Source organism: Podarcis gaigeae, assembly GCF_964106915.1.
Source record: "Podarcis gaigeae genome assembly, chromosome: 9".
Lineage (NCBI taxonomy): Eukaryota > Metazoa > Chordata > Lepidosauria > Squamata > Lacertidae > Podarcis > Podarcis gaigeae.
The window spans coordinates 52141745-52158381 of record NC_139685.1 but is presented as its reverse complement, the minus strand read 5'-3'; the positions used below and the strand labels follow the sequence as shown (position 1 = coordinate 52158381).

General features: G+C 42.2%; 1 protein-coding gene across 2 annotated transcripts in view; it reads left to right on the top strand.

Moving 5' to 3' along the window:
- Positions 1–12677, top strand: part of SYNPO2 (synaptopodin 2) — a 95983-nt gene extending 83306 nt beyond the window's left edge. For both annotated transcript variants that reach the window (XM_083756338.1, XM_083756340.1), the window contains 2 exons: positions 5376–9430; positions 9801–12677. In XM_083756338.1, the coding sequence (XP_083612464.1) occupies positions 5376–5948 (573 nt within the window). In that variant the 3' untranslated portion in view covers positions 5949–9430; positions 9801–12677. The remainder of the gene's footprint in view (positions 1–5375; positions 9431–9800) is intronic.
- Positions 12678–16637: the final 3960 nt, after the last annotated feature.

Here is a 16637-nt window from a genome sequence, read left to right as displayed (position 1 = left end):
ATTTAGTGTCCCATCCAAACCCCCAAACTATGCAAAACTATGGTTTAGGGAAACAAGCCTGGATTGTAAACCACGGTTTGAGATTGACTTGTTTTTCTAAGATTTCTCCAGGTTTGTACATAACGATAAACTGTAGTTAGTTAAAAATGGAAGTGAAAGCTTCCAGTTTTCTCCCTGTGACTATAGAGGAGTAGGGGAAAAGAAACTGAAAACCCCAAGACCTATTCAAATAATGCTAAACCATAGTTTAATTTAATGCTACATCCAATTGAGACCACAAAGTAGTCAAAGCTATGACAGCAAACTGTTAATATTGTTGGGTGTGAAGGTAAAGGTAAAGGGACCCCTGACCCTTAGGTCCAGTCGTGACCGACTCTGGAGTTGCGGCGCTTATTTCGCTTTATTGGCCAAGGGAGCCGGCGTACAGCCTCCGGGTCATGTGGCCAGCATGACTAAGCCACTTCTGGCGAACTAGAGCAGCGCATGGAAACACTGTTTACCTTTCTGCTGGAGCGGTACCTATTTATCTACTTGCACTTTGACGTGCTTTCGAACTGCTAGGTGGGCAGGAGCTGGGAGCTCACCCCATCGTGGGGATTCGAACTGCCAACCTTCTGATCAGTAAGTCCTAGGCTCTGTGATTTAACCCATAGCACCACCTGCTTCCCTTTTGTTGGGTGTACTGTCAAACAAAAAAGGCAAAGGTATTATTCCCATCATGAACCACTTGCTCACCTCCTTCCTACTGTTTCAAAGCACTGAAGTGCATCTCTGCATCCTGTAGATAATGCTGTCAACTTTTTAACCTTGTCTTTAACCTTGTCAACAGCCTTTAGCTGTTGACTTGTCCTCGCATGGAGAAGAATGTCATCATCTACTAATTGCTGCAGAACATGTTGCTGTTAAAGGCACAGCTACAAAAATGAGTTGAAAAGTTGGTGTACCTCACTGTGGGTATCCACTTACTCTTCTCTTGCCTGTGATCCTTGGATGACACCTCATTCCAATAACTCCAATTACTAGAGTTGCCCCTCTACCCATTTATAACAACACTGCTTCATCCTAGACAGTCTCCGCTCAGAGAAATTTCCACAGTTATGAAGAACCAGGTCAGCAATGAAGATATGAATCTTGGTATGTGACTGCAGGCAAGATTTAGAATAGCTCACAGGACTTTGAAAGCAGCGTATGTTAGTAAACAGATTTTGTCTGCTTCTTTTTGATGCTTGGTTTACTAACATTGTAGAAGGAAAGCTGGTAGTGTTTTATAGCATCCTCAAAAGACAGAGGCAAAATAAGGGGACAAGTATAAGAAAATAGTTATTGTCCTTGGTAAAAGGTAAAGGTAAAGGGACCCCTGACCATTAGGTCCTGTCGTGACTGACTCTGGGGTTGCGGTGCTCATCTCGCTTTATTGGTCGAGGGAGCCGGCTTACAGCTTCCGGGTCATGTGGCCAGCATGACTAAGCCGCTTTATGGCGAATCAGAGCAGCGCACGGAAACGCCGTTTACCTTCCCGCCGGAGCAGTACCTCTTTATCTACCTGCACTTTGACGTGCTTTCAGACTGCTAGGTTGGCAGGAACAGGGACCGAGCAATGGGAGCTCACCCCATCTGGGGGATTCAAACTGCCGACCTTCTGATCGACAAATCCTAGGCTCTGTGGTTTAACCCACAGCACCACCCGCGTCCCAATTGTCCTTGGTAGGTAAGGACTTTTTGAGGATCTTTATTCTATGTAATCCATCTATCATCTATATTGCCAGGATTGTAAGGATTGATAGTTTTTATTATGATAGGATATTGTGTTTTAACTTCTTTTTTACTTACTTTACTCCTTGGGACAGATGGGCTAGGCAGCAGGGAAATGCAAGGACATTTGTCTATAGCCCAGGTTTTCACCTTTTCTACTTTTAGGAAATTAGCCATGATGGGTAAGGCTTCTGTGATGGGTTGAACTATTCCCAACATATTCCCACACTATATTAGTGTAACATGAATGGAAAATGTTGTCTTGTTGTGTGTGTGTTCAGTGGCAGATGGAATGGCCATGCAAATTTGGGGTGTTTCTTTAAAAAAAAAAATTGCCTGAGTATGTGAGACTGAACAACATGGTTTGGCTGTTGCATTCTAGGAAGTCATAACGAGCTGTATAAGTCTGTTTAAGGAATAAGCAAATACAAAGAAAAAAGGAAAGCCACAACCCCCAGCAACAAAGTAGGAAGAAGAATATGATGTAACCTGACTAGACAGTCAGAAGGAAAGAGGAAGGAAAACCTTCCTGAGGAAGGAAAACCACGTTGCTTGAAATGCCAAGTTGTGGAGAGCGAAGTACTTAGAATGTTGCACAATCGTAGTTTTGTGTCAGTGTAACAGGAGGAATGTAACACAAGGTCAGTGTGACACAGTAACCTTGCATTATGTTTCAGCAGAAGCATTGCAGCAACACAAAACTATGATTGTGTAATGTTGTAGGTCAAAATGTTAGTTAACTTCCTCCATTTACTTTTCTAGATAAAGGGCATGGTTATTTAGGATGTGTGTAGCAGGTAGCTAGAAACCTTCCAGTCTCTAAGGTTGCCAAGATTGATACAGCCATTACATGAGAAAGCACATTTCTTCTCTTTTCCACTATGCAGAAAACACTTTGTGTAAAGCGGATGTTCCATGTAAAGGCACAATTATTTAGAAGACCTGTTTGCATTACTCATTCCACTCCAAATAGTGGTGGGAAGATAGCACAAATGCAGACCATAAACTACCTGCAATTTACTTCCATACTCAGAATATTCATGTTGGGCAGTATTCAACTAGACAGTTTGGTGCAACAGCTTTTAGCTGTGCAGCGTAACTGTTGCAATTTCACATGAAAAGCAATTCCTTCTGTTCATGCAACAGCACCTTTGGATCCAAGCTATATATCATGTTGGCCCAAATTTATGCCACACTTCCCCCCCAAAAAAAAAAATCCGACGGTGAAAAGTTAAAGTACAGCTTAAATTTGCAACCTTATAGACATTGGCTTTTTCAATATTGCTGTAGGATTTTCTTCTATGTTAGCCATTTATGGGTGTGAGTGCCTGCGGAATTTTAAGGGAGCGGTTTATATTTGGGTATTGTCTTTTTTTCTCCCCCACCCTTTGAATTTTAAAGGTGCAGCTTATTTGCGCGTGTGGCTTATATTCAGGCCAATACGGTACATGGAAGTAAATGCCAGTGGTTTGAACAGACCTGAGGCCACCTGTATGTACTTAGGGTAGTATAACTCACAAATTTAGGAAATATTTGTTTCAATTTTCATCGCATTCCACCCATGTGTCCCAAAATCTCTTGTCTTTGTGCAGCCTAACAAGTCCTCTTTGTACAGCTGAATAGCCTAATAGGCAGTGTTTGTAGAGTAAGGGCATGTTGTATATGAAAGAAGATTGCGGTGGCAGTGCACTGGATTTATGAATGAAAACGCTCATTACCTAAACAGATTAGGATTTGTGAACTATGAATGGATTGCTCCTATAAATGGGTCAGAGTGTTCTGAAATTATCAGGGCAAAGCTTTATTTTGATTTTAAAGGAGCAAGGTTAAGTAGAGTATCATAATGGTGGAATACAAACATTTGCAATTAGGTTCAGTCAGATGCTTTGATTTTAATTTTGGTCTTCCTAACCATATTGAACGTAATCATTGGGAGGGAGAGGGATATAAGTCTGTTAGAATGAGTGACAAGCGTAATCATTCTTTTGAATATAATATTTGATACTGAATAGCTAAAACATAGTAGCACAGGTTGGCAGAGGAGGTACAGTACTCTGAAGGGTACACAGGTCATCCGCTCACATTTTCTCTTTCAATTACAAATAAGGGCCACCCTCAGGAACTGCCAGCAGAAGCTCCCTGAAATAAACAGGGGGTACACAGCAGCAATGATTGGTGGGTTGGAACTGTCCTTCATAGAAGAGCATGCTTGAGATTTTAAGTTAAGAAGAAATAACACATGGGGAACCTGTGGCCCTCCAGATGTTGTTGGACTTCACCTCAAATCAGCCCCTGTTGACATGATCAGTGGTCAAGAATGATGGGAACTGTAGTCCGACAAAATCTGGATTGAGACAGTTGCCTCATCTCTATACTGTTCAATGAGTTAATTTCTTGACAGTTATCTCTCTAATGCTATCTAATTCATCCTCTCTCCCTCACTGTCAAATAGTCAATCAAAAGCGAGAAGCTTAAAAGCTTAGGGTTGGGACTGACTTCTGTGGCCTGCCCAAGCTACCTGAATGTATCACATGTGGATTGAGTTGGGCTAGTCTGGTCAAGGATCGTTCCACCCAAGGAACTGAAAAGTCACACAAAATTCTGTCTCCTTGAATTTGTCCTCCTTGACTCTTTGAGAACTATGGTTTCTTCTTGCTGTTTGCCCTTTCATATCTTTCTCCTTGATTCTGTTTCTTTCCATGAATTCCACCATAGATGAGATTGATTTGATCACTCCCTTAACTGTTTGCTCTGGTATTCCTGGCCGTGAACCTGCTGTGTCACAATACTTCTCCAGACCTGATCACCTACTGCAAGCCTGCAAACAGGTTGGGCTGGTGATTGCTGCTAATTAATCTTCTATGTTTCTAGCACTTTGTTATGTGCAATAATAGTAGATGCTCAAAATTTCCTTGAAGAAAAAATGTTTTATCAAGATATCTGAGACAGGGGTCAGCAACCTTTTTCAGCCATGGGCCTGCCCACTGTCCCTCAGACCGTGTGGTGGGCTGGACTATTTTTTTTTTGGGGGGGTGAATGAATTCCTATGCCCCACAAATAACCCAGAGATGCATTTTAAATAAAAGCACACATTCTACTCATGTAAAAACACCAGGCAGGCCCCACAAATAACCCAGAGATGCAAAACACGCTGATTCCCGGACCATCCGCAGGCTGGATTGAAAAGGCGATTGGGCTCCATCCGGGCCTCGGGCCTTAGGTTGTTTACCCCTGATGTAAGAAAAAAAAAACTGCGGGAGGCAGTGGAGGACAGAGGTGCCTGGCGTTCTCTGGTCCATGGGGTCACGAAGAGTCGGACACGACTAAACGACTAAACAACAACAAAAGAAAAGATAGCTGAAATCTCAGGTGGCAATGGTAATGAAGCTTGGAAGATTTCTTTTTCCTACAATTTTCCAGCAAATACCATCTTTTTCTTTTCTAATACCATTGCTCATACTTTGTTTTTTTTTTATAAAATTGGGGGGCTACTTATTTATTGTATAGCACAGTATTACAATAGTAGATCACTGTACAAAAACAACCATCTGTTGTTTAATTTGGAAGTCTCTGTCATTGCTATCCAGTGATTGTCATTATATTTAAGGTTTTGTTGTTTCTAGGAAAGAGGCGGAGAACGGTCTTTATCACTCCCTGGATGGCCACCTTCAGCCACTTCACGATCCATGTCCCCTGTCTCTCCTGTGGTGTTTCAACCTGCTCCTGATTATTTTAGCAAACCACCTCCTGCAGCTGATAAGCCTGGGAAGAGGCTGACTCCTTGGGAAGCAGCCGCCAAGTCCCCTCTTGGGCTGGTGGATGATGCCTTTGGCCCACAGACCATTCAAGAGTCGATCGCTGCAAATGTCGTGTCTGCTGCTCGCCGGAAAACGCTGCCTGCGCCGCCGGATGAGTGGAAACAAAAAGTGGCTTATGAGCATCCTGCTCCCAGTGCCCATGCAAAATTAGCTTCGTTTGGAAGGGGCCAGTCAGCGGCATTTTTCCCTGCAAAGAGCACAGTGTCTGCTCCGAGTTCCACTGCCCCCTGCAGCTCTCGTCTACAGTATGCATACTATGGCCAACGTGCCCAGACAGATCCTGACATGGTCTCCATGGATTCCAGGTCTGATTACTACCTGTCACTAGCTGACTCCAACTATAATCCACTTCCAACGGGATGGAGGCGCCAAACATGAGAAGCAGAAGGCCCTGTTTTAGCTTCTCTTCTTGAAGTTCTACAAGTCTTAGATTCGAGGGAGAATTGAAAATGTGAAGAAGTGTGTGGGACAGCTGTTTGCTGGCCTGAGAAGATATTGACAAAAGATCCATAAGGCTCTCAGTAGCACGACAGCTTTTGATCCCAGCTTCAAAGCTTTCCTTTGTTTTGGGTGCATGTGTGTGTGTGTTAAAAGGAAATCAAATTTGTGGAAGAATGAAATTCAAAGGTGAAAGCTTCAGCTGGGAAGAGTGCAACAATTGTGAGATTTGAATGTTTGTAAATTAACCAATGAGGCTTTATCAAGGACATATCCTTGGGTCTTTTGAAAAGCTGTCTTTCTGTTTTCCATCCTAACTTGCTTGTGGCTGGTTAAATGTCCACCTCTTATTTGCTGACCAGTCTGTGGCTTTAAAGAAACTCCTTGGTCTCTGTTCAGTGTAAATGTCACCACTGACTTAAAACAATTTCACAGGGGTTGGAGTTTTGACTAAGTCAAATGGGGCTTTCCCTAGCAAATCATGGATTGGGGAAGGGCAGGAGCAAGCAAAGATTTCCTAAGTGAGGGATAGCCTCTTGATGTTGTTGGGGTCCAGCTCCCATCAGCATGGCCAATGGTCAGGGATAAGAGGAGTTGTAGTCCAGCCAATCAGAGTTGACAATGCTGAACCAGGTGAACAAATAGTCTAATGGTATATGGCAGCCTCCTAAATTCATGCACAACTTGTTGAGCTCTGCTCCTACTTATAAATATCAAAACCATATTTGCATGCAAATTGCAGGTACAGTAGTCCTTTCTAAAGGGATGAACTGTGACAAATTTCCGGAAGATAGTTGCAAGGACAGACTTTAGCATTTTGAGGGAGGGTGGAAATTGCTCCTCTAAGGGTGTGGTTTTTTATGACGGGGCAATCAGGTTGAAAACTGGAGACAGGAGGGAGGTTCCCCTGAGTAAGAAACCTGTTAAAGCTCAGGCAAACAGTTCCCAAAGTTGTATGTTACTGGCATTAAAAAAAAAAAGCTGAGAAATCACAATTTTTAATCGTCACCCCCAAGCCCTGTTCTGAAAGTGGACTCCAGAAGGGGTGAGTACAGCTGCCGTCATTCTTCATCATGCTGCTTTGGCCTGATTGAAGTTGGAATCAGACAACATCTAGAAGACCACAGGTTCCCCACCTCTGCCTTAGAACAACACTGCTTGCTGTCTGATGCTACTCCAAAATATTGAAAACCTGCAATTCACCCTGATAAACTTCCTCATCCTGTTTACCAGTTCAAAATTGGCAGCTATGCTGGGGAACAGCCTTCTTTGAAGGTTATTTAGCTTGAAATGCAGAGAGGTGAATAAGATGTGATACTACTTTTCACAGGCATTCAAAGTCTAGCAAATTAGATGGCAAGGGAATAAGATGGCCTGAAGAAATGTGGCAATGGTTTGGTTGTTTTTTGTTGTGGTTGTTTTTGATGGGGTGGGGGAAAAGAAACAGAATGTTCTGTGTTCTGCCAGATCTCTAGAACTATTTAATAGTCTCTCTACAGGCATACATGTTGTGGACAGTGAGCCTGTTGTGGCTTATTGCATTTTCAATAGCTGTGCCACCTTCTTAAAATAACCAAACGCCTGTTTCCAGCCAAAGCTGGCTTGCAGAATGCAGATTGGTTGCTCCTGTGGCAATTACAAAGTCACTCCCTCTTCTCCACCACCAGCTGGGGCAAAGTTTATAGTAAAATAAACAGCGGGATTGACACTGAATAAACCTTTTATCAGATATGTAAGCTGAGTATTAGCAAAAATAGCAATTGAAAAGAATCATAGGGTATGAAGTGCAAAGCTATGCAGGATTTGAAAGCAGATAAGTGTGTTGCAAAAGGAAGAGGTAGGGGTGGGTGTCCATTTTGGTTTCTCTCAGTTTCATATTTCTCCAGTCTAAAAACATCTTATTACATGGTATAGAGGCTGACCAAACAATTGTTTTAAAATGGTCATGCGACAACTCTGATTTTGTCCATTTTGGAATGGGTTGTTAAGAGAGCTGATTCATTATACTGTGCATTCCCAAGAGATTGCCCAGCACAACCCAAAATGTGTACTCCAGGATCCCTTGAAATGTCATTGTGCATGTGCTTCAAATCTGCAGTCATATTCAGCTGTGTGCAATGCCACAAATAGTACCCCAGAATTCTCTTCAGATCTGAAATGGACCCTGTGATATATGCACAGTTGTCAGTAGGGATGAGCAAATCTGTCAGTTTCAATGTCTCTCAGTTTCTCATTTTTCCACTCTTAAATTCAGTTCTCTTCATTTCCATATCAACCCCCCACTGCAGAAAAACCCACCACATTGAAAATTCACTAGCATTTAGTACATAATTCTCTTTATATACACATTTTGTTATCCACTTTTGCTTAATATACGTATTTTGCAAAGCAGATTTCTGAAATCTAATGCAACTTCGTGTGGTATTTTTGCCAATATGTGCATACTTGTGCATAGCCTAGTATGTGCATGTGCAGACCGACAGACAGGCATACATACATAGATCCCCCAACCCTCCGCTCTTTTGAACAGCAACCCTGTGAGTTTCATGGCTAAATTTGGTAAGCTGGTCTCACAAGACCATCTGTTTGAAGACGTGTGGCAAAGTCTGGTGCATGAAGAAATTATTCCTAGCATTTGAATACCACAGGGATAAGGGTGACCTCAAAATCACAGGGTAGATAAGGTAAGTGGGAAGTAATGCCTTAGATTTTGTTCAGAGTGAGTTGGAGACTCATGTCTCCTTTGGGGCTTCAGAAGTTGCAAATGTTTGTGACATGTGAACCTTACCACCCCTTCAGTGGCTCACATTCTCTTGTGTCACTAGCAGATGAGTATTTGTCATGGAACTTTTGATTTATCAAGGTATCAAAACATAGATATAGTGCAGCTTTTGCCCAACCAATTGCCTCTAGGCATTTTGGACAAGCTTTTAAAACATCTGGAATGCAATAGGTTAGGAAAAGCTGCTATAGATCAACAATGTAGAAAGTCAGTTTTGTATAGAAGTAGATTTCTGATAAGTGTTCAGTGGTTTGAGCCTAGTTTAAGGGAAGCTGTATAGAGACATGCATTAATTCAATTCAGCAATATCCAACTTGGCGGCCTCCAGGTGTTGTTCAACTTCAACTCCCATGATCCCTCACAATTGGCCATGCTGTTTAAAGGCACTGGAAGTTTTGGTTCACATCATCTGGAAAGTATCACATTGGCTGTCCCTGGCTTAACCAAAGTTAAGGCCAGTCCAAGACATTTTATTGCCTGAGGCAAAAGGCAATATGAAACTCCACGTTGTGGATTTGTGACTCATGTGCTGGTTTATTGGGGGCCAGAATATGTCCCAAGGGATCAGGTTTCTGTTTTGAAATGCTTTGCCTTTCTATCTGGACCATGATTAATTAGCTTCCCCAAAACATAGGTAAAGGTAAAGGTACCCCTGCCCGTACGGGCCAGTCTTGACAGACTCTGGGGTTGTGCGCCCATCTCACTTAAGAGGCCAGGGGCCAGCGCTGTCCGGAGACACTTCCAGGTCACGTGGCCAGCGTGACATCGCTGCTCTGGCGAGCCAGAGCCGCACACGGAAACGCCGTTTACCTTCCCGCTGGTAAGCGGTCCCTATTTATCTACTTGCACCTGGAGGTGCTTTCGAACTGCTAGGTTGGCAGGCGCTGGGACCGAGCAGCGGGAGCACACCCCGCCGCAGGGATTCGAACCGCCGACCTTTCGATCGGCAAGTCCTAGGCGCTGAGGCTTTAACCCACAGCGCCACCTGCGTCCCCAAAACATAAATGTAGCCAAATGCAGCTACACACACACCCTGCCCTTTCTCAGTATTGAAAAAACAACCATGTATGTTTTCTTTCTGAATATTTGTACAAAACCTAATATGGCACAGATAAAAGCATGAAATCATATCTGATCAGAGCATGGATACTTGAGGCCCCTTCAAACAATTTTCCCATCACAAGAAAGACTGTAAAGAGGACGTGTGTCTTTCTGTCTGGAATGTTCTCTGTTCCCTGAGAATCCTGAGAACAGTAACCCTGAGGATTGTCCTTGATGCACCCATCAATGCACATCTGACCACAGGGATGCTGTGAGATAACCAGGGGATTGTGTATGGCTAGCACATGATGGAACTTACATGGAATGTTACAAACCCTTAGCCCTGCCTATCATGGTGAGGGTGATTCTAACCACTCTGGTTTTAGGCTTCAAGCCACAGGCTCACTGAATTCAATGGGAGTCTTTGCTTCCCATGGTCCAAAGGTTTTAAGAATTAACCATATCCAAAGACATTAAGCTAGTTGTGCCGACAGACAAGGTCATGACATGAAATCCTGCTTGGAAGAGACTCTGCCTTGAATTTTTTTCTGTTGAGTTAAACCAGACTAACAGGGTATTATATAGAGCCCGTTTTCCTTTTGGCCTTGTTCACACTGTGGCATTATGTACCAGAGGATTTTAAAAAGAGAATTAAACTATACATGGACAAAGTGGCTGCATGTCCTGTTTCAAACTAAGGGCTGCCTGGTCCAAGTTTGGTTTTAAAGCCAAAGAACCCCTAAGAAGGGGGAGGGTGCTTTGAGGTTGTCTCTCAACAGTTAGCAGCACCTGGACAGCAGGCTAGGCAGGCACAAAGTCACTAGGTGGACAAAAGCAGGGCAGTGATATTGTCCTCGTGTCATGTTCATAGAATACCCATAGGATGGTGGACTAGATAGCGTCATCTTAAGTTAGGTTCAATTGTGGGTGAAGTTTGGTATGGACAGTGTGTCTTCCTCCACCCCACCCCAGTTGTTTCTCAATGAAAACAAACCAGAGAAAGTCAAGGGTATTAATGTCTCATTGAATTCAGTAGAATTTGAGCATGCTTAACTTTCTCTGGATACATTAACATGGGTGATTAGATCCCTCTAAGGCTGTAAACCTAAGCAAACTCCTCTAGGACTCCAACAGGACTTGCTTCAAGTGGACATGCATAAAATTGCACTCACACATGTAATGCTCCATAAGAAGAATTTGTCTATTTCATATTGATGACTGATTAGTCTTTCTAATTGATTGCAGGTTTGATTTTTACACCTAGTTCCTAATCCAGTCCTTTTGGCTTTAGCAGAATTGCCACCTTCTTGTTCTTTCTGCATGGTTCTTTTTTCTCTATCTCTCTCCTGAAAATTTAAATCCCATCTATCTCCAGTACATGACACATGAAAAAAGTAAGACAAGGAAAAGAAGGGTAAATATTTAAAAATGTGCATTGATTCAGATGATATTCCAAAAATGTATGCTAAGCCTACAAACGAAAATCTACTGCTGTGCTTTACAATAGAAGGAAAGTGAATTTAAATTCTGCTCTGAAAAACCTAATCTGGATTTGCCATTTCACTCGACATGCAGGGATGTCTGCTTGGGTGTTTTAAGAAAATGTTATTAATGTGCAGAGGGGATGCCTTATGATTTAGGAGTTCAGATTTTGCAAGGTTTATCATAACTAACTTGGTGAAGAATGGCCACATGCTTTGCTACGATCTATTCAACTCAGCTTCTCTTAAATGCCATTGCTTTGTTTAGAAAGCAACAGTGGAAGAAGAGATATTGTGCTCTGTAAGATTAAACTGATGGGCAAAAAGCAAAGTTTCAGGAGATCAGATGAGACAGCAGAAAAGGAAGTGGGAGTACAGACTCAGATGGGGCATGAATGCCACTTAAAAACTTGATGGGTTTAGTGGTTTGTGGCAACACTGGTGGTGTACTTCTCATTTTTGCAGTGATTCACTGACCATACATATAGTGATCAACTGCATTACGCCAATGTGTGTGGCCCTGAAATCACTACAGGCAGATGAGAAATTTGACTGTCATAGACTATGAAAGTAAAGGTTTCAGAGGAGGCTTAATATAAAGAAAATCTTTGGAAGTTTGGACAGGTATTGCTTAAAATGCTGGAAACTGATGCACATTTGTTGCATTGCTGAATGGGTAAATAGAAGCTCAGCTTTCTTGAAATTACTCTTAGGATCCCATTTATTACTGAAATAACTGTGGAACATCAGAAGGACTGAAGTAGCTTGTGTTGTGCAGTGCACAGTTTGGTTTAGTATTACATCTGAAGCCGACTCCTGGTTTGTTTTCCCCTAACAAACCATGGGCGGTAAGAAAAATCACATTCTTTTGCTTTGCTTGCACTGTACACTTTCCTCCAGCCCCACTTCTTTTATTGAAATAGGTATGTGCAAGTTTTGTGTGAGTTCTGAACATTCACTCAAGTACTGTTTTTCTGTGCCTGTGTGTAAAGGAACAGATCCTATCTGCTGAAGGAAGAAAATACTCTGGCAGTATTAAGTAGCTGTTACTGACATTCCAACAGATTCATACATCACAGAGATTTCTGCATAAAAGATGCCAGAGACTCTGAATATGTGACTGAAAGTGAATTTTCCATGTTTATACTAGGAAAAAAATATCTTACTTTTGTGACTATTTTGTTTTGCTTCCGTGCAAGTTAGTACCTTTTACCACTGCCTTTGCATAACAGGTAAGATTTGTACTCTTAAGTTTTTTTTTCACTTTCACCAGCTGTTAGGTTGCCAGGGAATGACACTTTTGTTAGAATGCATGAGAGAGTTGTAAAATGGTATCATCTAATAAAAAAATGATTTTACCAATCAGATGAAAGACTTAACTTTATTTTCTCCCCATTTGTGTGTGCCCAGACATAATCTGACTCGTAAAAAAACCTTACTTCCTCAGTCTGTGCCACACTGTCTGACCACCACCACACCAGTTCCACAAACTTAAATAAATATTTTATTACTGTTGTTTATTAAATTTGTATACCACCCTATACCCGCAAGTCCCCTGGTAATATATCCAATACAACAGGTTTCATCTACAGACTACAGAGAACACATAGCATTACAATTTCTGCAGCACTATTAAGTCCGTTTTCATCTTTTTTTTCTCCTCCCCCACCAACGTTTTAAGGGTCACTTTTGAAACCACCACCTGACTTTTTGCAGAATCGTTTCATGTGCAGTCTTTGCACACATTCCAAAGGCCCCATGGAATGTCAAAGGGGTAAGAAAGCCTCATAACACTAGTGGCTGCACTCCCTGGTATTTCCTCCACTGTGTACATGTGACATATAGATACACAGTTGGATAGCTGTTCGTCACAGATTGTCAAGTGGCTTGCCAATCAGAATTAATGAGCATTTGGTAGATTTAAAGTCCTTTTATTACAGCATTCTGTTACAAACACAAACAGGCAACCCTCCGCAAGGATATCAGTTGCCTACTCTGATTCCTCCCCACTTTCGCAGCGAGAAGTGTGCCAATGAAAAGTTTCTCTCCCCCCCCCATGTTTCTTTTGTTCTCTGACACACTCAGACCTCCGAGTTCAGGGGGAGGGAGAGGGTCCCCCCCCCCACTCTCAACTGATGCATCGCCCAGCTGTCCCCTCCCTTCTGGTTGCTTAGCTACTATCTCATAGCTGGGTAGCTCCTCTCTCAACTGTGCAGCTTCGGTGTCTGCCTGTCTCTCTGCTTCTGGAAACACTGGAAGCGGGGAATGTGTGAATATATCCCCTCATCTTCTGTTAGGAACTGATCTTCCTGCAATTGCATTCCCCAATCTTCCGATCCAGACCAGCCCCTGAAACAGATACACAGGATTCCATTTTTAATGCCTACGCGTCATCTGTGAAATGGTATGCCTCAGTGGCAGAACACACATTTTGCATGCAGAAGGACCCCAGTTCAAGCCCTGCCATCTTAGTCCTTTGCCTGGAATTCTGGAGACCTGCTGCCGCTCATTGTAGACAGTGGCTTTGTACATCTTTGTAAACCATCGTTAAACTAACCTATGGTTTAAAAGTGAGCATTCAGAGTGCTGGTGCACCAGGCTGAAAACACTTTGCTCCACCCCCACTTATGCTGCTTCTGCCAAAATTTTCTGAAACATGTAAAAATGCCTCCTGAATTCCAAAGAGGTCTCTACAGGTATATAATTTAGGCCTGCATGTCAATGAGCTGAACAGTAATTCACATACCAGAATTCTCTCTTATCCAAGCTTGTCCTGCATATGATAAACTATCTTTAATTAATGTAATCTAGGTGCATATTTATGATAATTGCTGATTGCATAGACACACAGTAAATTACCGGTGAAGTGGGAAATTACATTTCTTGGTTCCGCAGACAGCAAAATATCCACAGAACATTGTTTATTTGAGCTGGTGTGTTTTTTTATGTACTCTAGTTTTCTTTAGTCAGGAGTGGGGGGGGGGAGGAAAGAAAGAAGAAGAGTGGTCTTAGTCCATGTCAGTCTTCATACATGAGCAAGATTAATACAAATGGCCTGAAATAAAAGAAAATAGTGTAATTTAATCAATAATGCACAGGTTAACATACTTTCACTTCCATCAATAAACACACAGAACCGTCAAAACCAATAAAAATTGTATAGTTTTTAATGTAGTTAATAAGATGCTAATCCCTTTTAGATTTAATCTGTTATTTCCTGATATTAATAGCCAGCTTTAGTATAATCAGAGCAGATCACTCTATGTTTGCTGGAAAACATCATATTTGAAATAAAGCCAATGTGCTTATCCCCAAAGCATTTCTAATCCACTTTGTCTCAAGGGACAGATAAAAGATGGAAGCAATATCTGTAGGTCCAATTATTTAACCATATAAATTACGATGCACAATGCTTCTGGTATCATGACATGTGGATCACAAGTTTTGTATTAAATGTAACCTAAAATCCAGAATGACAGCGTCATTTGCAGGGATGCTGGTTTTCTCTGTGGTCGGGTACACTTTCAATCACAGTAGATGGCTTCGAGTGTGGAATCTAGTAGATCAAGTTGCCATTCTGCAAGCAAAGCAATTTTCTAGGTTGTAAAGATAAGCTTTGCTATGTGAAAACTAAAGATTTGACATAAAACAAAAATTAGGTGACTTATAGGGTTTGTTGAGTTTTTCAGCTTTCAAATTCTGAAAATGAGGGGAGCTAAATAGTTGAAACATGACTTGGGAAACTTGTCGTTTGCATTTCTTCTTAACTGGTGTCATTACTTTCTAATGTTGTTTTACGATTACAAGGTAATGTTGTATGCTTCGTAGTATATATCTTATGCAGAGAAACAAAAATTCATATAACATTACCTGACATACTCAGAAGGTAAAATTAAAATTCTTTGGTTTTCCAAGAGCAGTTTATGTGTGTTTTAATCAAATGTAGATTGACCAAGCTAAACATTGTCCAATCACAAAACTTACAGCCAAATTAAATTCCTCACATCCCACAATGTATTTTTAAGACCACTCATTGAATAAATTCGCAAAAATTTAAATTTCACCCACTAAAAAGACATTCCCTGAGATCTCGACTCACGGTTGAAGTCAACTGCTTTGATCCAGGAGCTGCTTCCATATATGGGGACCTTGAGAGACTCAGGTGCAGTCGCATTCCCGGTACAGTACAGTCCAAGACTGATGTACAAATAAAGAAGCCAGTACAAACATGGAGCTCTTGATGGTGATGCAAAAAACTTAGAACTTGGTTCGGGGGCCCAAAGGGGTCTGCTGTGGTTGGAGAAGACGGGTAATGTCCAACCAAGGAGAGAAAGAAGCAAGAGGCTTTTTATTTTGTTGCAACTGGGTTCCCTACGCAAAGGTGACAAACGGTATGTGGAACCCTGCCCAAAGGTAAGTCCTGAAATTTATACAATCGCAATTGTGGGTGGTCTTGTTTGTCAGTTTACAAGGTAAGGGGGAGGTACATGGGTGCAGGGTGCAAAAGGGAGGTTTGGATGAAAGATACAAGGTGGGGTCCAAATCCTATCTACATGAGTAGGGTAATACCTAGAAATCCAGGGAGAGATGGCAAATGATGTGGTTACCCCATTTAATAATAATAATAATAATAATAATAATAATAATAATAATAATAATAAATTATTTATATCCCGCCCTCCCCAGCCAAATGCTGGGCTCAGGGTGGCTAACAACAATAAAATAATACAACATTCTAAAATCATTTCATTATAAAATTAATTCAAATCAAATTGATGGCAACCATTGGGCTAGAGTTCTGTGAGGATTGCCAAAGGAGGGAGTCAGGCTGTGCCCTGGCCAAAGGCCTGGTGGAATAGCTCTGTCTTGCAGGCCCTGCGGAAAGATGTCAAGTCCCGCAGGGCCCTAGTCTCTTGTGACAGAGCGTTCCACCAGATCGGAGCCACAGCCAAAAAAGCCCTGGCTCTAGTTGAGGCCAGCCTAACCTCTCTGTGGCCTGGGACCTCCAAGATGTTTTTGTTTGAAGACCGTAAGTTCCTCTTTGGGTCATACCACATACCAGGAGAGGTGGTCCCGCAGGTACGAGGGTCCTAGGCCGTATAGGGCTTTAAAGGTTTAAACTAGCACCTTAAACCTGATCCTGTACTCCACCGGGAGCCAGTGCAGCTGGTATAGCACCAGGTGAATGAGATTCCATGGCAAGGACCCCATAAGGAGTCTCACCGCAGCACTCTGCACCTGCTGGAGTTTCTGGGTCAATCTCAAGGGCAGCCCCATGTAGAGCGAGTTACAATAATCCAGTCTGGAGGTGACCGTCGCGTGCAT